The sequence below is a fragment of the Phyllobates terribilis genome, unplaced genomic scaffold, assembly GCF_046119375.1.
Source record: "Phyllobates terribilis strain yellow unplaced genomic scaffold, ASM4611937v1 Scaffold_7__3_contigs__length_470593459, whole genome shotgun sequence".
In the NCBI taxonomy this organism is placed as follows: Eukaryota; Metazoa; Chordata; class Amphibia; order Anura; family Dendrobatidae; genus Phyllobates; species Phyllobates terribilis.
In genome coordinates this window covers 255,364,312-255,387,429 of record NW_027362767.1, presented here as the reverse complement: position 1 = coordinate 255,387,429, position 23,118 = coordinate 255,364,312, and the positions used below count along the sequence as shown (strand labels likewise).

The 23,118-nt window shown below is 49.4% G+C and overlaps 1 protein-coding gene across 3 annotated transcripts in view; it reads left to right on the top strand.

Moving 5' to 3' along the window:
• PLXNA3 (plexin A3) overlaps window positions 1-23,118 on the top strand; it is a 114,229-nt gene that overhangs the window by 81,144 nt on the left and 9,967 nt on the right. For all 3 annotated transcript variants that reach the window (XM_073640350.1, XM_073640348.1, XM_073640349.1), the window contains exons 10-20: window positions 1,157-1,357; window positions 2,885-2,981; window positions 3,059-3,243; window positions 3,756-3,901; window positions 12,201-12,321; window positions 13,656-13,792; window positions 14,478-14,648; window positions 19,862-19,955; window positions 20,589-20,831; window positions 21,826-21,969; window positions 22,157-22,391. In XM_073640350.1, the coding sequence (XP_073496451.1) occupies window positions 1,157-1,357; window positions 2,885-2,981; window positions 3,059-3,243; window positions 3,756-3,901; window positions 12,201-12,321; window positions 13,656-13,792; window positions 14,478-14,648; window positions 19,862-19,955; window positions 20,589-20,831; window positions 21,826-21,969; window positions 22,157-22,391 (1,774 nt within the window). The remainder of the gene's footprint in view (window positions 1-1,156; window positions 1,358-2,884; window positions 2,982-3,058; window positions 3,244-3,755; window positions 3,902-12,200; window positions 12,322-13,655; window positions 13,793-14,477; window positions 14,649-19,861; window positions 19,956-20,588; window positions 20,832-21,825; window positions 21,970-22,156; window positions 22,392-23,118) is intronic.

Below are 23,118 nucleotides of genomic sequence, written 5' to 3'. Positions count from 1 at the left end.
CGCAGCAGATGAGGGGACGTGTTTCCATGGTAACAGGATCCTTCCTGAGCATCTAGCCGTAAGTAGGTAGGAGGCACGCGGCCCCTCATCCTTCTCTGCCTATCTCCTGGGGGCTTCAGGAGGAGAGGGTAGTGGTGGGGGACATGGAAGGAAGTGTCTGAAATCACTTACAAGTATGAACGCAACCATGTAGCAATAATACGGTTATTACGTGTGATGTGGGATATTGCTGCGCCGGCTACATTGCTATTAGGGGGTCCGGCATATCCTGTTCATGAGGGGGGGAGGTTAATGGAGCGTGCAAAAAACAGAGAAATTAATGTGATTATTACACTGTTATGTCAGAAGCGCGCTCGGCTGTTTCTGTCCACACCATAGCGAAGAGCCCCTCCTCACTATCGGGGACACCCCCCAGTGTCTGAATCACTGGGGACCCCTACAGACGGGATGTTTTTGGTCCCTATAAGAAATGAAGATGTCATGGGCAGATATATGATGGGGGTGGTTGTCTTCCTGCTGACTCTTCCTCTCTACCCCACTTGATTAAGGTAGTGGTTAATTAGGAAAGGAATATCTCACTTTTTTCCCCGTGCCATATTGATCGTAATTCCGCTCAATCCGTGCCATAAATATGCCCTTCACGTTTATGTGCTGCCAGGATAAGTGGCAACAAGCTCAGATTTATACGGAAATGCCATAAAACCTAAAAGCAAGTAGCGGCACTCCGGCTCTTATGCCCCATGATTTATTCCAGTGACATCATCATATCTGTCCTCTGTGTCCTGCCGCAGACGAGCGCGAGATCCCAGCAGCTTCACACTATGGGATACAGATGGATGGAGAGGATACAGGGCCCATTGATACTTAGCAGCTCCTGGGTCCCCTTCCCCACCTCTCTCTTCTACGCAGAAGGTGGCCATATGCAGTGAATACATGTCGGATAATCATGTAGATATCTCCATATATTGGGAGTGGTCCGTGTCTGGGGAAAAAAAGGGTTGGTCATGTTGCCTTTCAGCATGCCCCATCCTTTATTATGAAGAGAGATAAGCTCGAGGTGTCTGTCAGCAGCTTTCTCCCCTCATGCTCCAAACCTGATACCAGATAAGGGAACATGAGTCTGATCTCACCGTTCTCACTCTTCTCCATCTTGTAGGGTTGCCCCGAGATTATCCCCACCGGCGAGATCCTGATACCAGTTGGCGTGGTGCAACCGATCACTCTGAAAGCGAAGAATCTCCCGCAACCGCAGTCCGGCCAGAAGAACTACGAGTGCATCTTCAACATTGAGGGCAAGATTCAGCGTGTCCCCGCCGTGCGCTTCAATAGCAGCAGCGTGCAGTGTCAGAACACCTCGGTAAGTGCGCAGCGCACAGTGTCCACCGAGCCCAGTGTGCACCCCCCATACATCTATATGGGTGCTGTAATGGTGGTGCTCGAACTCAGACATGGCTTTTTCCACTCTATGAAAGTATAAAATTCACAGAAAACTACTGGGGATTTCGATGACATGTCTGGGTGCACAGCGAACAGTCACACACTGGCGAGGGTACGCCGAATGTCCGCGCACCACACTATATGAGCATGCCGAACGTCCTCGCACTGGCGAGGGCACGCCGAACGTCCGCGCACCGCACTATATGAGCACCTGATAATCACCCACTACACAGATCATCACCCCAGTAAAATATGACCACAAGCAGGAGATGTACACCACATACACTGGCCCTGTAAGTCATGTCCTGATTGTACAAATGTGTCACCGCTGCAGCAATCACTGACGTAGGATCACGGCTGCAACCACTGATTGGTTGTAGTGGTAACATGCCTGTCCCTGCTGCAAAAAGAAGCAATGAGATCGCTGGGCACCACTTGGAGGGGAAGAGCGGGGGTTTGGAAGGCGAGACCCCCAGCAGCTTATCTCCTTCTGAAACTAAACTTATCTGCGTTGTATTTCTGCAGAATTGTGTCCATTTATATATCCTCCTTCTGCAGTGAGTTATTGGGTCACTATCTGCTGATTGTTTCCCTAAAACATCTGCCTCCAGAGACGCTGGTATGACCCCCTGGAATTGTACCAGATGGCGGCGCTGTGTACCAACGCCATGCGTCCTTGACCCCCAGATAGCGCACGCCTGGGCAGGGTTTACGGTTACGCTCTGTGCGGGTCATGGATTCATGTAGCTGTAGAAGAGAAGGCAGCGGAAAGGGGCAAAGCCTGAGCACTTCCCCTCCCCCCTCTGTAGATAAATTGGGTTTTCATTCTTACCTGCGACCAGTCAATATTAAACTGCAGGAAAACGGCCTCTTTTTTTTTTTTTTTTTTTTTTATGTCCATTATGCAGCATTCCAGGGGTTAATCTCTCCATCCCGACGTGGTGGCAGATGGGGTGTGGTTATATTCTGAAGGAAGGAGATGCAAGAGGTTGCTAAGGGACGGAGCTCCTCCGTTGCTATAGAAACAGGAGGGGACCGTAAGGAGCCTTTCATCCTTCCACCTCGCCCTGCGTCCCCCTTTGTTACGCCGAGCCCTCGCCGCCCCTTATGACCCCCCAGCATCTTCACGCCATATATATTATGTGTACCGCCTGCACGGTTCATCACGGGTGCAAATGTTTTTGGTTACACGGATGATATCCAAAGAAAATCCTATTTTTGCATTAGTTTAGTACAGTGGTGTTGCAGTTTGTGCCCTTGCCCATGGTAGGGGCACCCAGCATTGCAGATGTGCACAGAGTTGGCACTGCTCCCCTGGACGTGGGTCTCTCTGCATTACTGGGGCCATGGGATCCAATCCGGCAAAGACCACATCTGCATGGAGTTCATGTACTCAAAGGTTTCCTCTTCCCAAAATCATGTTCTTCTTCCCCTAACTCCTCCGCAGTACACCTATGAAGGCAACGAATTCGGTGACATGTCCGTCGACTTTTCCATCGTGTGGGACGGACATTTTTACATTGATAAACCAGCGTCGTTCAAAGGTAAGAGCATAAAAAGTCTGTGATCTACACCCCCCAGCCGCCCATATCCGCCCCCATCATGTGTCTTCCCCCCACAGCTCTGCTATACAAGTGCCCGGCTCAGCGGGAGAGCTGCGGCCTGTGTCTCAAGGCTGACTCGCGTTTTGAGTGTGGCTGGTGCGTATCGGAAGCAAAGTGTTTGCTGCGACAATATTGCCCCAAGTCCAACTGGATGCATCTCAGCAAGAGGAACACCCGGTGCACCAACCCCCAGATCAAGAAGGTGAGTGCCCGCATGAGCAGCTGCCGACCCTAGATGATTACTAGGCCCTACGCATCAGCTCGGTCTACAGTCAAGGGTAAGGGCTGCAAAAAATTTACCCTGCTATGGCTGACAGCTATTCCTCTCAAGCCCCCATACATTTACATGCTTGGCTGGTACTGGCGGCCACTTGTCTCCCCTAAATACAAAAGATGCCATCAGGGAAAGTGAGGACACCCTAAATCTAGATCAGCCCACATTAACTTGTGTGGTCACTTTAGAGGAGTTGTCCCATATACAGCATTTATTACCTATGCACATGTATGATCAGGGGGATCTGATCTTGGGGATCCTCAATAACAGGGGTCACAATGTCCCATGCCAGTTGAGCAGTAGTGCACATGGGGGATATTAGACCCCCATATTTGTCATTGGTGAGGGTTCCAGTGGTCGGACCCCCATTTATCACCTGTAGACCCCTAGATAACTGGCTACAATGGCAATCTCCAACCTTCTCTTGTGTCCTCCTACAGATTCATCCTCTCACTGGTCCCAGAGAGGGAGGGACGAGAGTGACCATCACTGGGGCCAACCTTGGCTTATACTTCAGAGAGGTGTGGGTGCAAGTGGCCGGGGTCCAGTGTGCATCCGTGCCTTCGCAGTACATCAGCGCTGAAAGGTAAGTCTTGCCGAGTCCTATAGTTTGGGGGAGGGTGTTGAATGCACATCTTTTGTCTACAGCTACATCCATACAATTTGAGCGCTCTTCTTCCTCCTTCGTCCTCCTCCAGTGCTGGTGCATGTCTGTGGGTCGGAGACAGCTTGCTGCAGCAGGATCCTCCCCCCACTACACTGTAGGCATTGTAACCTGACAGGCTAAGCCTCGCTCCACTGCTGGACATGTCCATTTCTGCTCCTGTTACTTGAGAAATGTCCAAACGCAGCCTGAGACATTCGGTAATAAAGGACCAGAGAAGCTATAGTCCTGGACAGCCGGGCTGTTCCTCCATTGACCTTCATATCCCCGTCCCCTCTGCCTGCCGCCAGCACCTGATGATTCGACACCAGGGTCTCCTCTAATACATTAGCTCTCCCTCACCCCGAGGAGGAGGACAGCCTTGTGTTTAATGAACGCCATAAACGATCTTGCTCTTCCAAACCCAGTAAGAAGCAATTAAGACGTAATGCTCTCGCCATGAATCAAATGCCGCGCTCTCCACCCTCGGCTGCGCCAGGAAGCTCCGGCACAAATTGCGACTAGATGAATAGTTACAGGATGATGGATGGGCAATATCCTCCTCGCTCTCCTAATTAAATCGCCATCCAGTGTGGCTGTGTACACCTGGTGTGACTCCCCCACATTACTTATCCTGAAAGTCCCCCGCAGCCAGAACCCACGTGCCGGCACCGCCACGCTCTCATTATTCACTCACATTGAAAACTTATTGAGTGATCTAATAAGCCGCTTCCCTTCCCTATTGTTTTTTACGCTGCACACATTTCCTTAAAAATACCCCTACATAAGAGGCCGGAGGCAATGTCTTAAAGGGGTATTCTCAAATTGCAAAGTTATCCTGTTTCTCTGCATCGGTCAGACCCCCAGAGATCAAGAGGTTATTCCCAATCTCATGGAAAGGGGATAACTTTCAAACTTGAGACTATCCCTTTAAGCAATCAGATTTGTCTATAGCCAGTAATATATACAGATAGGTCCAGAAATATTTGGCCAGTGATGAAGCTTCGTGATTTCAGCTCTGCAGGCCACTATTTTTGATTAAAAATGAAAGAACTGAGATGTAATTAAAGTGTATACTTACAGGTTTAATTAAAGGGGTTGAACCAAAGTATCCTGTGAAACGTTTAGGAACTGCAGCCATTTTTTCACAAACCTCCTCATTTCAGGGGCTCAAAAGTAATTGGACAAATTAACTTTACCATAAATAAAATGTTCATGTTTAATACATAGAGAATCCTTTGCAGCAATGATGGCCTGAAGTCTGGAAGCCATTGACGTCACCATTGCTGGATTTCCTCCTTGGTGATGCTTTGCCGCCTTTACTGCAGTGACTTCAGTTGTTGCTTGTTTGTGGGTCTTTCTGCCTTACGTTTTGTCTTAAGTATGTGAAATTCTGCTCGATGGGGCTGAGATCTGGTGATGACTCGGCCATTGCAGAATATTCCACTTCTTTGCTTTTGCAGTATGTTTTGGGTCATTGTCCATCTGTCCCGTGAAGCGGTGTCCAATAACTCTTTCTGCATTTGGTTGAATCTGAGCAGAAAGTATCGCCCTGTACACACAGGATTCATACGTCTGCTTCTGTCTTCAGTCACATCATCAATAAACACTAGTGACCCGGTGCCATTGTAAGCCATGCATGCCTGCGCCATCACACCCCTCCACCATGTGTTACACAGGATGTGCTGTGCTTTGGATCATGAGCCGTTCCAAGCCTTCTCCAGACTTTCTTCTTCCCATCATTCTGGTGCAGGTTGATCTTAGTTTCATCTGTCCTGTGAATACTTTAACAGAACTGGGTGGCTGCTTCAGATGTTTCTTTGGCAATGTCTAATATGGCCTTTTTTTTTTTTAAGGCTGATTAATGGTTCACACCTTGTTCTGAACCCTCTGTATTTGCTCTCATGAAGTCTTCTCTTTATGGTAGATGTAGATACTGAAACACCTACATCCTGGAGAGTCTTCACTTGGGTGGATGTTGTGAAAGGGTTTTTCTTCACCATGGAAAGGATTCTGCGATCATCCACCACTGTTGTCTTCCATTGTCATTGTCTTCCATTTACTGTCCAGGCCTTTTTGAGTTCCCAAGCTCACCAGTGTGCTCTCTTTGCAGAATGTACCAAATTGTTAATTTGTCCACTCCTAACATTTCTGCTATCTCTCTGATGGATATTTTTTTTTCAGCCTAATAATGGTCTATTTCTGGGGCGTGGCCTAGCTCTTGATGTGAGAGGTCGGGTGGCAGTGCCTCTCCACCACCATTAGCTTCAATTATCCTGCACAGAGCCCGAACCAGCCAAATCCCTTATCAGGAACTGCAGTCTGAGGGTCTCGGGAGTCAGAGGCGAGCTTCTGCCAGACTCAGAGAGTCCAACATGGGCCGCAAAAGGCAGAAGGATGCCGGGGCCTGCAGCAGTGCCTCAGCCCAAGATGGCACCGAGACAGAGGAAGAGGCGGGAAGGAGGAACACAGCCTATGCACGGAGGCTGGAGGCTTCAGCACGGCTGCACAGGTATGCGAGGGGCATGAAGGCAGATGAAGAAGGAAGTGAAGGCAGTGAGAAGCATGGAGATGAGGAGGAAGATGGTGAGGAGCTGCCTGTGCCTGTGCTACATAATGAACAGCAGGAGGAGGGGGATGGTGACACTGTGCTGGCAGCTGAAAGTTCAGATGAGGCAGAGCCGACTCTGCGAGATGTATTCCAGGCTGTCTTATACTGCAAGACTGCTTTAACTGCTCTGACAAAGCAGGTGAACGGTCTGAAAGCCGACATGGGAGGCATTGAGGCTTCTATGCAGAAAGTTACAGCCAGATTGACTGAGGTGGAGGGCAGAGTTGGTGTAACAGAAGATCATTTAACCTCAGTGCAAAAGACGCAGCAACAGCACACTCAGAGGATCACGGTAGTGGCTAACTAAAACGATGACCTGGAAAACCGGTCACGCAGGAACAATTTGCGTATTGTGGGCATCCCTGAAAGAGCTGAGGGTGCTGACCCCACGACCTTTGTTGAAACCTGGCTGCTGGGAAAGTTTGGGTCTAATATCCTGTCGAGGGTGTTTGCTGTGGAGCGTGCCCATCGAGTGCCCATGAGACCCCCAGTGCCTGGAGAGGGCCCTCGTACGATGTTAGCCAGAATCCTGAACTGCAGAGACCGGGACACTATCTTACGTAAGGCCAGAAAATTGACAGATCTTACCCTGGAGGGCAAACGCATTGAAATATACCCGGATTACTCGGCTGAGGTGCAAAAGCTGCGGCTACGGTATGGTGAAGTGAAGAAACAGCTCCGCTCTTTGAATGTGAAATACTCTACAATTTATCCTGCCAAATTAAGAGTGGAAGCCTTTGGAAAGGTCAATTTTTTCCCGTCACCGGTAGAGGCCGCCTCGTGGTTGGAGCGGAACCGGAGCAAATTGAGAGAAGCTGAGGACTCGGCACGGTGAATGCACGACCCTGCTATCCTGACCACTGGACAGGGTTGTGGCTCTGCATTGCTCTGCGAAACCGCAGAGGAGGGGGAGAAACCCCCGCTGGGATCTACGTTTTATAGTTTTATAGTTAATTTGTTTGATTAATGGTTCGGGACTATGCATACTATTGATTATGTGGTGGAGAGACTGCCAATGCTGGAGGAGGACACGGCGCATGTTGATATGTGGTATACTACGATGTTGCTCAGGTTCTTTGAGCTCCCACTCTCACGTTGGGAAGAGAGTGACAAGAGAAGGGTGAGGGGAGGGGGAGGGAGGGGGGGAGGTGGATGGGTTGGATTTGCGGGAAAATGGGGTTGCTTATGCTGTTTGACCTGGTATGCTGGGGAACAAAATGGAAAGATGTTACTTGATGATGGTGGATTGTTTTTTCTAATGCACAATGAGTAACCGTACGGTTCGGATTTTAAGTTGGAATGTACGTGGTATATCTGACCGGATTAAGAGGTCAGCAGTTCTGAATCACATCAGATCTTGTGATCCTATGATTGCGTGCTTACAGGAGACCCATCTCACTAGAGATACTAGGCACTGGCTATCGAGAGGGTGGATGTTAAAGACATATCATTCCACTTATTCCTCGTACTCCAGGGGGGTGTCAGTCCTAATACACAAAAACGCTCATTATGAAGAGCTGGCAGTGCAAGTAGACAGTGAAGGGCAGTATGTATGGATTGCGTGCAGATTGTATGGACACAAAATGATTTTAGTGGCTTTATATATCCCTCCACCTTATTCTAAAAAGGAACTTCAAGCAGTAATGGACTTGACGGCCAGATGGGGGGAGGCTCCGATGTTGATTATGGGAGATGTTAACAACACCATGAATGATTACTGGGATAAAGTACGTCCGGCAGGTATGGAAGCTGGACGGGACGGAATGACTGCATTTGGCACCTACGTGGGGGAGCTGGGGCTGGTGGATCTGTGGAGAGTACGAAATGAGGGTAAGAGGACCTTCTCGTGTCACTCGGCTACACACGGAACACTGTCAAGGATAGACCTGGCTTTTGGGGATACTGCTATGGATGGGATGGTTGGGGAGGTGGAATACCTACAGAGGACTCTATCGGATCATAGTCCTATGGTTGTCACGCTTCTAGTGGGATCTGCTCAGGGTCAGAGGGGAGGTTGGCGTCTTCACCCGACGTGGCTTAAAGTGGTGGATATGGGTGGCATAACCAAAGAACTAGAGCACTTCTTCCAAGTGAATGAAGGGAGTGCTGAGGCCACAGTGGTGTGGGAGGCTATGAAGGCATTTACGAGGGGACTCTTTATAAGTGAGATCTCACGGTGTAAGACCAAAACTAAATTGGCAGATCAACAAATAAAGGATGACTTGACAAGGGCAGAGGCAGACATGATTTTGGCGCCAACGAGTGTAGCTCACAATAGACTAAAATTGGCACAGGAGGCAGTTAATAAACTGCACATGATGCAAGCTGAGAAGAAAAGGGCATTTCAGCAAGCCCAATTCTTTGAGGAAGGAGAGAGAGTGGGTCACTTGTTGGCGGTGATATCTGCGGCACAGAGGGAGTCTTCCAGGGTGTACAGGTTGAGAGACCAAACGGGGACGACTCTGACAGACACAAAGGACATATTGGAGGTCTTCAAGGAATATTACATGGCACTGTACAATTCAAGAGTACGGGACACGGAGGGGGCCGTAGAGGAATTTTTGGAAGGCATCTCACTGTCTAAATTGTCTGAGGAAGATAGGATGAGGTTGGATGAACCTGTGAGTGTGGAGGAGGTGGAATGTGCAATTCTGTCTATGCCCAATAACAAATCACCGGGTGCTGATGGTCTACCTGGAGAGGTGTACAGGGAGCTGGTGGAACTGCTTTCTCCAAAATTGAAATCTGTGTTTGATGAGGCTTTGGTGAAGGGGGCGTTACCGAGATCAATGGAGGAAGCGGTGATAGTGGTTCTGCCAAAGGAGGGGAAAGACCCCATGGATGCGGAGTCGTATAGGCCCATATCGTTGTTGACAACGGATGTCAAAGTACTCGCTAAGATCCTGGCCACCCGGCTCACCGGGGTTGCGCATACTGTTATTCACGAGGACCAGTCGGGCTTTATGCCCAACCGCTCCACGGCTGTTAACTTGAGAAGATTATTTCTTAATATGCAGCTGCCTGCTGATAATGGTGGCGGGAGAATAGTGATGTCATTGGACGCTAGAAAAGCATTTGATAGCGTGGAATGGAAATATTTATGGAAAATCATGGAAATAATGGGATTTGGCCCCGCATTCATGGCCTGGGTGAAGTTATTGTACTCATCCCCAAGGGCGGTAGTTAAGGTGAATGGTGAACGGTCCGGGATGTTTGACTTACATAGGGGCACAAGGCAGGGGTGCCCGCTGTCCCCGCTATTGTTTGCTGTGGCAGTGGAGCCCCTGGCGGCCAAAATAAGAGCTGAGAGAGGAGTGGTCGGATTTAAATTTGGGAGGCTGGAAGAAAAAATATCACTGTATGCCGATGACATCCTGTTATTTCTGGAAAATGCAGGAGAGACATTGGGGTGCACGATGGATGTAATTAAACACTTTGGGAGCATTTCGGGACTGGAGATAAACTGGCACAAGTCTTATGTCATGGCTGTAGATAGACCAATAAAAGCGGAGGAGATAGATGAGAGGGGGAAGCAGCTCCAGCTGGTTTCACAATTTAAATACCTTGGGATATGGGTGGCGCTTCCATTGACACGATTCACGGATCTGAATTTAGTTCCTCTGCTAGAGAAATTTAAAAAGAAAATAGGCGCATGGTGCCAATTGGCTTTGACGGTGACGGGTAGAACTAACCTGATTAAGATGGTCCTTATGCCACAACTAATGTACGTTTTGCACAACTCACCGATATGGCTACCAAAAAAACGGTTTCAGAGTATTGATTCTATCTTCAGATCCTTGATATGGGGCAAGAGGCAGGCAAGGATTAAATTGGGAACGCTGCAAAATGGGAAGGAGGAGGGAGGATTGGCCGCACCCAATCCCTGGGTCTATTTCTTGGCAGTACAGGGCCAGCATGTCAGGGGATGGAGAGAACCCGATTGTGGAGGGGCAGCTTGCCGGGTGCTGGTACATGTGTCGGGGAGACGCCCACTGGTCCAGGTGTTAGAGGATGGTACCTTTAAGAAATTGGGAGCAATATATCCTACCTTAGGCTTGACTCAGAAGGTATGGGACACTATTAAAAAGATCAGGGGGGTGGACGGGCTGACTAAGTACTCACCGGTGTTGGGCAATGAACATCTGCCGGAACTTAATAAGCTGTGTCAAATGGGCAATTGGAAGGCGCAAGGAGTGAGATATGTGTGCCAGCTGCAGAGTGGAACGGACCTGAAGACCTTTGAGAAATTGAGAGAAGAATTTGATTTGCCTTTGGTGTGGGGATTTCAATACTATAGACTTCGACATGCTTGGAGGGCACAGTGTGGATTGGGAGCCATGACGGTTCAGGGTGATATTGTACTAGACTCTGTGTGCATGAAGGGAGGGACGAGGGGAGTCATATCGAGCCTATATCATGACCTACTGCACTCCTATCTGGGGGGAAATCACTTCATTGCAAAGAGTAAATGGGAAAGGGAGGTGGGTACCCTCACAACAGAACAATGGGAGGCAATTCTAGAATATGTCCCGAAGATCTCTCTAAGCGAGCAGGCACGGATCTCCCAATTATACATAATACATAGGACATACAAAACACCGCTGCGCCTGTACAAGGCGGGCTTGAGGGGAGATTCCAATTGCCCTAGATGTGGCACGGACCAGGCCGGACTGCTACACATGCTATGGTCATGCCCGCGGCTAGTGGCTTATTGGTTGGTCGTTGTTAACAAAATTGAGAGGGCTTATACATGTACAATTGACAGAAACCCGGTGCTGTGTGTTTTGGGGGAGGTGGATGGAATACCTGTCTCAGAACATTACAAAGTGGCGATAGCGCGATTGCTATATGTGGCACGCAAACTAATAGCACGAAAATGGACAGATTCGGAACCCCCCACTAGGAGGGAATTTATTGCTCAGACACGTACGGTAATGCATTTAGAGGAAAGCATTTACAGGCGGAGGCATGGAGAGAGAACATTTGGGAAAATATGGTCCGCATGGATGGCGGTAATATGATTGTCAATGTTCCCAGGTATGCCCGGCATAAGGAGTATTGGCGGGAGGGGGGAGAGGGTTTTGACTGTATTACTACACGTTATGTGAATTGTTATATGTATATTGATAAATGTTTGCTGTAAATTTTTGAAACCTAAATAAAAATAATTGGTTTAAAAAAAAAAAAAATAATGGTCTATTTCTCTTCCATTGAGAGTTCCTGTGACCGCATGTTGTGGGTTCACAGCAACAGCTTCCAAATACAAATGCCACACCTGGAATCTGCTCCCGACCTTTTAACTGCTTAATTGATGATGGATTAACAAGGGCAAAGTCCCTGCAGCCCATTAAAGAGCTTTTGAGATAACTGTCCAACTACCGTACCTTTGGCACGTTTAAAAAGAAGTAGCTCCATATTATAGAGCTGTAATTCCTAAACACTTTCTCCAATTAGGATGTCAATACCCTCAAATTAAAGCTGAGAGTCTGCGTATTAAGCTCATATTGATTATATAACTGTATCTTAAATATGTTTTGCCAAAACGTGTCACTGTCCAAATATTTTTGGACCTAACTATATGGACATTTTAGAAAGCATCTGCATGTACACATTTTGTTTTCCTTTTAACAGGATAGTGTGTGAGATGGAGGAGTCGCTTGTCCCTAAACCTGCCCCTGGTGTGGTCGAGTTGTGCATCGGAGACTGCAGCTCTGAGTACAGGACCCAGTCTGACCAGCTCTACACCTTTGTGGTAAGATATTGCACTCTTCACCATCACATGCGACAGGTCAGAAAAAGCACAAATAAAAGTGCATCTACATCCCAGCACTTTGCCCCCTAACCTCATCACGACCTTGTGATTTTCCTTTTTTTTTTTTTTCTTCCCCTTCTTCCAAAAGCAATACCTTTTATTTTTTCGACCACTTAGCCATATGAGGGCTTGCTTTTTGCGGGATGAGTTGCACTTTTGAGTGCCGTCATTCATTTTATCATGCGCTGCACTGAAAAGAGGGAAAAAAAATTCTAAGTGCGTTGAAATTGCAAAAAAGTGCAATTGCACAATTGTTTTTTGGATTTTTTTTTTTACCATATTCAGTATATGGTAAAACTGACCTGGAATAGGATTCTCCAGGTCAGTACGGATACACGGATACCAAACATATATAGTTTTTTGTTGTTTTTTTTAAATGGTGAAAAAAATTCAGAAATTTGCAAGGAAAAATGTTATTGCTTGTGTCACCATTTTCCGAGACTCGTAACGTTTTCTTTTTTCAGGATCTGGGGCCGGGTGAGGGCTTATTTTTATGCACCCTGGGCAGACACTTTTAGTTATACCATTTTGGGGGTAGATACGATGTTTTCATCGCCCGTTATTGCATTTTAATGCAATGTTACAGCGACCAAAAAAGCTTAATTCTGGTGTTTGTTTTTTTTTCTCACAATGTTGTTGACTGATCGGATTAATTAATTTTTTATCTTGATAGATAGGACTTTTACGAATGCAGCAATACCAAATATGTGTATTTTTTATATATTTTTTTCATTTTTATTTTTAATAGGGAAAAGGGGGGAGATTTGAACTTTTGTGCTTTTTTTTCATATTTTTAAAAGCTTTTTACTGTATTCATTAGTCCCCTTAGGGGACTTGAAGCTGCAATTGTCTTCACCACTGCAGCGCTGCTGCGTTTAGAGAAAATCATGATCTCCTATGAATGCCTTCCACAGTCTATCTTTCATAGTAGGATTGTTATGATCGGCACGGGGGTTTTCAGCAGACCCCCAGCTGTCTTGGCATCTCATCTGCACCACACCGATGGGCGAGTGAAATGACGCACCCTCTGCTGGAATTAACAGCATGTGCTGAGCTCAACTGCACCCGCGTCTGTTAGAGGCACATGATGGGTGATTAAATCAGCCATCATGTGCGGGAAAAGATGCGGGCTCGGCGTGTGAACCCGCATCAAAGGTGGGGACACAACTTTTGACATGCGTCACAGGTCGTGAAGGGGTTAATCTCCTTTTCTTGGATCCTGTTCTGTTATTTATTACTAATAATCTTGTATCTGTACTTTTCTTTTCCTTCAGACTCCGACTTTTGATGACGTGACTCCCATGCGGGGTCCGGCCTCAGGAGGCACCCTGCTCACAGTCAGTGGGAAAAACCTGAACGCCGGCAGCTCCGTGTCCGTTCTCATCCGAGACTCCGAGTGCCGATTTATCATGTAGGTCTATTATCTGACACCAGTGGGGTCTGCTAGGTTGTGGAGTATCAGGTATTCTGAATTAGCGGACAGTCACAGTATATGTATAAATCACACAAATGGGATGGAGAACTGCCAGGATACAACTTTTTTTCAGACTGATAAGTGCAAGAATGCTCATTCCTGATTGTTGGTCCATGTAAACATGGCAGCCATCAGCTCGCTAGTCGGCCAATCACATATATTTTATGTGTCCTAAAAATCGCCGATGTCGGCAGCACATCTCCGTGTCTTATTAGGGCTGACAATATGCATGGATGGAACGATCATAGGAACACAGGCCGTTAAAGCCAGCACTAATTAATATGCCATATTAGTCCAGCAGCCACGTTTGTAGTCCGTGGCCACTGGACAGGAGCCCTGCGAACCTCCTCCTGCCTACTGGCATCACTGACTCCTCTTTTAGTTAATCAAATGAGGAACAGGGGGCGCCGGCGAGAAGGAAGTGATTCGTCCAGTGGCCATTGCATACTGACCTGACAGCTGGAACCTGTGATTTATTCACTCATATATGTGTGTACAATGCGTATGTATATAGTGTGTGTGTATATATATATATATATATATATATATATATATATATATATATATATATATATATATATATACTTCCACACAACACACCGACATGTGCTCTGTTCACCAGGAGGAATTGGAGTGAAATAGTCTGCATCTCTCCGGCGTCGTCTCAGGGCCCCAGCGCGGCCGCCATCACTCTCAGGATAGATAAGGCCAGCATATGGAACCGGGATGTGATCTACACGTACACGGAGGATCCCACCATCACCCGCCTGGAACCGGCATGGAGTATCTTCAAGTAGGTGTTGTTATGCACACGCCCGGGCTAAGCGGCGTGTGCGTGTGATTGGTAGTGATTCCACTGGACCGTGCCGGAGAGTGAATGCCTGGAGGGGCGTGACTAAGTATTCACCCGATCCGACCAGGGTCGCACGACGGCATACGACGCCAGTGCACCAAGGAGGAACCGAGCAGAGGGACCAGGTGCTACTCCAGGACAGACCCCGGACACGGCTGTTGACCCACACAGGGGAATACAGGAACAGGCTGGTAGGCTGGCACACAGACTGGAGGGTATAGGCAGGCACGACTGGTATGCAGGCAGGCGGGTATGCAGGCAGGGGGGTAAAGGCAAGCACAGCTAGAGTGCAGACAGGGAGGCACTAGCAGGTAGGAACACAGGCGGGATAGGACCCAGTACACACCGGGACTCAGGAACAATACAGGCAGAGGGTTACAGGCAAGCACAGCTAGAGTGCAGACAAGGCTGAGCAGGGAGGACAGGGCTCTGTTCACACGGAACAGACAGGAAGGGAAAGACAGAGCCAGATACTCACACAGTACTTGCAGAGACAACAAGCAGGAGTTAGGTACGAGTTCAGACTCTGCAGAAAAAGGAAGGGAACGGACATAGAGGTAAAACAGGTAAAGGACAGGAGAGAGTTCAGACTGGAACTGAGTGTACAGAGGAGACCGACACTGCAGAGGGATACAGGAGCGGGTCTGGGAATACGGCCCCCAGAGAGGCGGAACGAACAGGCAAGGAGCGTGTTCAGACAGGACAGACCAGACGCAGGAGCGGGTCTAGGAAATCGGCCACTAGAAGGCGGAACGAACAGGCAAGGAGCGTGTTCAGACAGGACAGACCAGACACAGGAGCGGGTCTAGGAAATCGGCCACTAGAAGGCGAGAGGAACAGGCTAGGAGCGTGTTCAGACAGGACAGACAAGAGAGCACAGAAAGGACTCAGTTCAGACACGGGAGCTGATACCGCAAAGCAGGAGACATACAGGACTCAGTTCAGACACGGGAGCTGATACCGCAAAGCAGGAGACATACAGGACACAGTTCAGACACGGGAACTGATACAAAAAGCAGGAGACAAGAGACGGGACCTGGCACCTTCAGAGTGCAAGCACACACTGAAGGAAACACTATGCTCAGGCAGGGATAGAAGGGAGCTGCTGAGCTATATACCAAGTGACAGACAGCAATAGGCTGAGGACGCACAAGGGGTGTGACCCACAGCAGGTACAAAAGGCAGGAAGTGATCGGGCGCCGCCCTTAAGCAGCAGAAACAGACACAAACAGACAGCATGGAGGGAAGCCAGAGAGACATTCTGGACAGGAGATCAAGTGCGCCCTCTTGCACAGTGGGAGATGGACCACCATGCAAGGACGCCGCCAGGTATGTTACAGTACCTCCCCCCTTACGCCCCCTCTTCTTCAGGCCTGCCAGAATCTTCCGCAGGGAATTCGAGGACCAGTCGTTCACTGGGTTGGAGGGGGACAGAGACTTAAGGGTAATCTCTGCTTCGAGGTACATCTTGTCAAGCTCACAGGAAGAAATAGACGGGTTATCAGGTACATAATGAGGAAAAGTCACTGTCTCTTTGTTATCTGGTGGTATCCCGGAGGATTCAGGAAACAACTGGAGGTCCTCCGCCGGGTCAGAAGAGTGCAGAGGCTCAGAGAAAACAACTGCTTCAGAGTACACTAGGTCGGACTCACTGGAGGAAGCAGGCGAGGTATCGGGTACCGAGTATAGGAAAGTCTCTGTCCATTCACCACCAGGTGGCACCCCGAAGGGTTCTGGAGACAGCTGGCGGTCCTCCGCCTGGTCAGAGGGGTGTAGAGACTCACGGGTAACCTCTGCTTCAGAGTACACTAGGTCGGACTCACTGGACGAAGCAAGCGAGGTATCAGATCCAGGATATAGGAAAGTCTCTGTCCATTCACCACCAGGTGGCACCCTGAAGGATTCTGAACACAACTGGAGGTCCTCCGCCTGGTCGGAGGGGTGTAGAGACTCAGGAGTAACCTCTGCTTCGGAGTACACTAGGTTGGACTCACTGGACGAAGCGAGCGAGGTATCAGGTACAGGATATAGGAAAGTCTCTGTCCATTCACCAGCAGGTGGCACCCCGAAGGATTCTGAACACAACTGGAGGTCCTCCGCCTGGTCGGAGGGGTGTAGAGACTCAGGAGTAACCTCTGCTTCGGAGTACACTAAGTTGGACTCACTGGACGAAGCGAGCGAGGTATCAGGTACAGAGTATAGGAGAGTCTCTGTCCTTTCGCTACCAGGTAGCACCCCGAAGGGTTCAGGAGACAACTGGAGATCCTCCGCCTGGTCGGAGGGGTGTAGAGACTCGGAGGTAACTACCACTTTGGGGTACCCATTGTCAAGCTCACAGGACGAAGCGGACAAAGTATTGAGTACCGGGTGTAGAGAAGTCTCTCTCCATTTGTCATCGAGTGGTATCCCGGAGGGTTCAGGAGGCAACAGGGGATCCTCCGCCAGGTAGTAGAGGTGCACAGACTCTGAGGTAACCACAGCTTTGGAGCATCCTTGGACATGCACACCGGTTAAAGAGAAAGAAGCATCTGATGCCGGGTGCAGGAAGTTCTCCTGTGTGGAGTCTGGATGGGCAGAAGTCTCTTCGGCCAGGAGAACTGGTGCACTACCCACGCACATTACCCATTGGGGTTTCTCCGGGATACAGGGAGATGAAGCTTCAGTAGGGACTTCAAGGTTGGGGTCAGGAGGTCTCAGGGAGGACAGACCCTGGCGTGACGGCTTGCCTCTAAGTCTAGCACGTCTGGACTGCCTCTTGAGGTTGAGAGAAGTATTCCGGAAAGCGTAGTCACCCTGTGAGGATTCTGGGTGGGCAGTAGTCTCATTGGGCTGGAGGACTATTGCGCTACCCACACACATTACCCGTCGGGGCTGCTCCGGGATATTGGGAAGTGAAGCTTCAGCAGGGGCTTCAGAGTTAGGGTCCTCGAAGACCATACGAAAGGCCACCAGGAAGGCCTGCAGGTCAAGGATGACAGGATCCCATGCTTCCCATAGGGGGGTGACCCATTTCAAGGCATCACCCGCCAGGTAGTCAATCATAAAGGCCACTTTAGCCCAATCGGAAGGAAAATAGAGAGGGTAGGCCTTAAAGTGTAGCATGCATTGCTCCACAAATGCACGACACTGTCTTGGATCCCCATAGTAACGTGGCGGATCCGCAGGAACGAGGGCTGATAGATCCATCTGGACGGGTGCGTAATTCGCCTGGAACTCAGCTAAAGGGGGAAAAAAAATTTATTTATTTTATTTTAATGCATGTATTCGCTGGAAAAACTTCTCAAAGAGCGAAGGCCGTGGGGCTCAACGGGAACCATGGCCTGAGCATGCTGTTATGCACACGCCCGGGCTAAGCGGCGTGTGCGTGTGATTGGTAGTGATTCCACTGGACCGTGCCGGAGAGTGAATGCCTGGAGGGGCGTGACTAAGTATTCACCCGATCCGACCAGGGTCGCACGACGGCATACGACGCCAGTGCACCAAGGAGGAACCGAGCAGAGGGACCAGGTGCTACTCCAGGACAGACCCCGGACACGGCTGTTGACCCACACAGGGGAATACAGGAACAGGCTGGTAGGCTGGCACACAGACTGGAGGGTATAGGCAGGCACGACTGGTATGCAGGCAGGCGGGTATGCAGGCAGGGGGGTAAAGGCAAGCACAGCTAGAGTGCAGACAGGGAGGCACTAGCAGGTAGGAACACAGGCGGGATAGGACCCAGTACACACCGGGACTCAGGAACAATACAGGCAGAGGGTTACAGGCAAGCACAGCTAGAGTGCAGACAAGGCTGAGCAGGGAGGACAGGGCTCTGTTCACACGGAACAGACAGGAAGGGAAAGACAGAGCCAGATACTCACACAGTACTTGCAGAGACAACAAGCAGGAGTTAGGTACGAGTTCAGACTCTGCAGAAAAAGGAAGGGAACGGACATAGAGGTAAAACAGGTAAAGGACAGGAGAGAGTTCAGACTGGAACTGAGTGTACGGAGGAGACCGACACTGCAGAGGGATACAGGAGCGGGTCTGGGAATACGGCCCCCAGAGAGGCGGAACGAACAGGCAAGGAGCGTGTTCAGACAGGACAGACCAGACGCAGGAGCGGGTCTAGGAAATCGGCCACTAGAAGGCGGAACGAACAGGCAAGGAGCGTGTTCAGACAGGACAGACCAGACACAGGAGCGGGTCTAGGAAATCGGCCACTAGAAGGCGAGAGGAACAGGCTAGGAGCGTGTTCAGACAGGACAGACAAGAGAGCACAGAAAGGACTCAGTTCAGACACGGGAGCTGATACCGCAAAGCAGGAGACATACAGGACTCAGTTCAGACACGGGAGCTGATACCGCAAAGCAGGAGACATACAGGACACAGTTCAGACACGGGAACTGATACAAAAAGCAGGAGACAAGAGACGGGACCTGGCACCTTCAGAGTGCAAGCACACACTGAAGGAAACACTATGCTCAGGCAGGGATAGAAGGGAGCTGCTGAGCTATATACCAAGTGACAGACAGCAATAGGCTGAGGACGCACAAGGGGTGTGACCCACAGCAGGTACAAAAGGCAGGAAGTGATCGGGCGCCGCCCTTAAGCAGCAGAAACAGACACAAACAGACAGCATGGAGGGAAGCCAGAGAGACATTCTGGACAGGAGATCAAGTGCGCCCTCTTGCACAGTGGGAGATGGACCACCATGCAAGGACGCCGCCAGGTATGTTACAGGTGTCCCATCGTGTCGCCATTTTGTGCAGTATTTACTGCCCGTCCGTGCTCCTGGCAGGGACAGGAAGCCCTCAGATCAGGAAGGCTGCAGCGTACGTGGATGATATGTCCGGCACGCTCCAGACACCGCATGTATGTGCTTAGTCTTACAAATGTCAGTAAAATAATAAGCACCAAACAATTGCTATCTGTAAAGCCCGTCCCTTATCTAGGTTCCTCCTTTTCTTGAGTCAGTAAAAATAGAAGAACGGTTTATCTGTCAGTAATTTGTGCAGCGCTGGTCAGTCCCTTATCAGACCTGGCTCCCGCTATCTCTCTGGATGATGCTACATGATATGTGCTATCTCTGGGGCCACTTTGCTCCTTGTTATCTCCTATGTCTGATGAAGGTCCTTTCTCCTCATTCTCTTGTATATCCTCTTCCTGCACAGCGGCAGCACCGCAATCACCGTCACCGGGACCCATCTACTCACCATCCAAGAGCCCAGAGTCCGCGCCAAGTATTCCAGCCATGAGACAAACAATGTGAGTATCTGCCAGGTGTCGGCTGATGGGCGTTTCTGATTTAACAAGGACAGAGAAGTTGATTTAGTGTTATATATGTAGATGACCACGTGCCCAAAAAAATCACAATGATCAGAACTGGTAAGCCTGCGACCGATGAGCCAGCGAACGAGCAAAGCAGTGGTTCATGGCTGGTTTCATGGTCCCTAAGTATCATGGCTGCCGGCAGCACATCTCCTTATGTAATGACCATACGCCGATTTTTATGGGGACTGAACGATCACTTTATTGATTGCCCATCCCCATACACTTTGCTTCAGTTGTATGGACAGCATCTGCCAGGGTAAGATCCCCTTTGGGCTGTCTTTCTTTTCCCCTTGACAGTAGAAGTAATTTGTGTCCCACCAAGAGACAGAGAGAGTAACTGTAGCTTTAGAGGACCTTTCTCGTCCATGCTTTACATAAGAACCCATTCATTTTAATAGCTACTGTGTAATGCTTCACTTGTCCTGTGGCGGCGCTCTAGGACTTTCTAATACTTTCTCAGATTTAAGCTGATATCTGATTGCCTGTCATTGGAAAATCACTGTTTAATTCATCTATGTGCCCCACTATCAGGACGATAACACAATGTCCTTTTTTTTTTATTTTCAGACCTGCCAGATAATGAACGACACCCTGATGGTGTGTAAGGCCCCCGGGATTCATCTCTTGATTGGCGAGATTGTCCCCAATGACGGCGTCCCTCCAGATGAGTTTGGCTTCATCTTGGACAACGTGACAAGTCTCCTCACCTTAAACTTCACCTCCTTCACCTACTACCCCAACCCCGTGGTGGAGACGTTCGGGTCTGGTGGCATTTTGGAGATCAAGCCAGGGTCACATGTCATCCTCAAGGTGGGACTTTTTTATTTATTAGGAAATCATGATAAAAAATGAGCTTTGCACCGGCCTCTTCATTGTAGGACTTGGTCAGAGTCTTGATTTCTCCTCTAAGTAGATAATTGTCAGATCCGGACTAGAGAGGATTATGGATTATCTGGGGATGAGGACGGCACTACACATAAACAATGACATGGTGTAGATCTAATGCCTGACACAGGTTTTATGAGATTAGTAAAAACCTCTTGGCAGGAGCAGCGCCACTCTTGTCTGTGGGCTGTGGCTAGTATTGCAGCACAGTCCTATTCCCTTAAATGGGTTTTAAGGGTTTGTCTCATCTTCAGGGGTGCACCGCTCCCCAGCCTCCCTCTTCCTTCGTACTTGGGAGGCAGTGCGCTCCTGAAGATTGACGGTTTGCCATGGTGGCGCCGTTGGTCTAAGCCATACATTCTGCGATGTTGCAAACAGAGGCCACTCTGCGCCTGCAGTATCAGAGGAGTGCCAGCGATCTGGCCACCATCACAGCAGTGATTACAAGCGCTAAACCAAAGATCTTGCACTAGGAAAGTGGCCATCACTGATAGATCGCAGAGGTGGCCAGTAACCTTGGCAACGAGCAATAAACTGTGAAAGAGAACTGAGAGGATTTTAAGCAAGAGGTACTGTATATTGCAGAGTTGCTTGTTTTTTAAAGCACTTTGCAATTTTACCCTCCTAACAAGATGAGACAACCCCTTTAAGCTGCAATACCAGATGCAACCACTGCCAAGAAGTAGCGCCAGACATGTTCTCCTACACAATCTGTCATGGAAAGTCTCAACAGCATGAGGAGCCGTGTAATGCCCAGCGACCGTCAAGCACAGGTCCTATCATAGTGAATGGGACCGGAGTATGATCATGGCGGGACAGTCCGCCTGCACCATGCATTTAATATTCTGACATTGGAGGGAAAGTGTCTGGAGTCGACTGTAATTGTCAGTGATTGGACCATTCTTCACTTTCTGTGCAGGGAAGGAATTTGCAGCCTGCTGCCCCCGGAGGAGCCAAGCTGAATTACACTGTGCTGATTGGTGATGTCCCGTGCGCTCTCACTGTGTCGGACACCCAGCTGCTGTGCGATTCCCCCAGCCAAACCGGAGAGCATCGGGTCACTGTGAGTACTACTTGTGTTTCTGAGTTTTGCCTTAAATTCGGGAATCCAGTGGATCACTTTTCATTGTGCCCCTTGAATACCCTCACACACAACTCCTGTTGCTTTCTTCCTATCCTGTCTTCAGAGTTACCACTTTGGAAAACGTCTTCAGTTTATCCTTAGGATTTAGTTTGCTGTTCCCTTACAGATCCTGGTGGGCGGGATGGAGTTTTCCCCTGGAAGTCTTAGGATCTACTCGGACAGTTCCCTCACCCTGCCAGCCATCGTGGGGATCGGGGCCGGGGGAGGGCTGCTGCTTCTTGCCATCATTACCGTCCTTATCGCATACAAGAGGAAGACGAGGGACGCGGACCGCACGCTCAAGAGGCTCCAGATGCAGATGGATAACCTGGAGTCACGGGTGGCGCTGGAGTGCAAGGAAGGTGGGTACCGAGCGAGCCCTACTCTGGGGTCTGGTAAGCTGGGTGACAAGCCCGGCAGCCATATTGCCTGTTACCCAGCTTTCCTGGGAGCTTTTATTACCCTCGTCTTTTGCACAGGGGCACTTTAATAAAGGGCAATAACCCTATATCGCATGTGGATGGTTATTCTGGTGTTTCATTATCAGGTATTAAGTGCTGTCATGCCAGGGGTTAATTGAGCAGGCATGACCTCATACAAGCGAATGCCTTGTGTCTCTGCGCTTTCTTCTCTGGATCAATAAAGCTTTACGCTGGTGCTCTGTTGATCAGGGATGGGGGTGGGGAATACAATTAGGAGTAAGCATAAGATAAGCTAATGGCGGTGTGATTAATGGTGCACGTCCACAGGCGGCAGGGCTGCGTCCTCACTCCACGGGGCGACTGATGGGGCGATCAGACACATTGACGTCCATTCCTGGAGGTAATGGGGTGCAGCAGCCACCAAGGAGACTGGCATCACCCTGGCACCATGACTTCCATGTTTGCCGGCTGTGGATTATCAGCAGGTAGCTGAGGACTGGCCATTGTGGCTGGTGTATTGCCACCACCACGTGCGCGGGCTGTGTGGGTCTTGTGCGCATTTAGTCCTATTTCTGACTGGAACACTCAGGGTTTTTGGAATCGGCTCCTTCCCTCTGGCATGAACATTTTCATCACTGAAGTTCCCCCCTCCTGGGACTTCATTAGC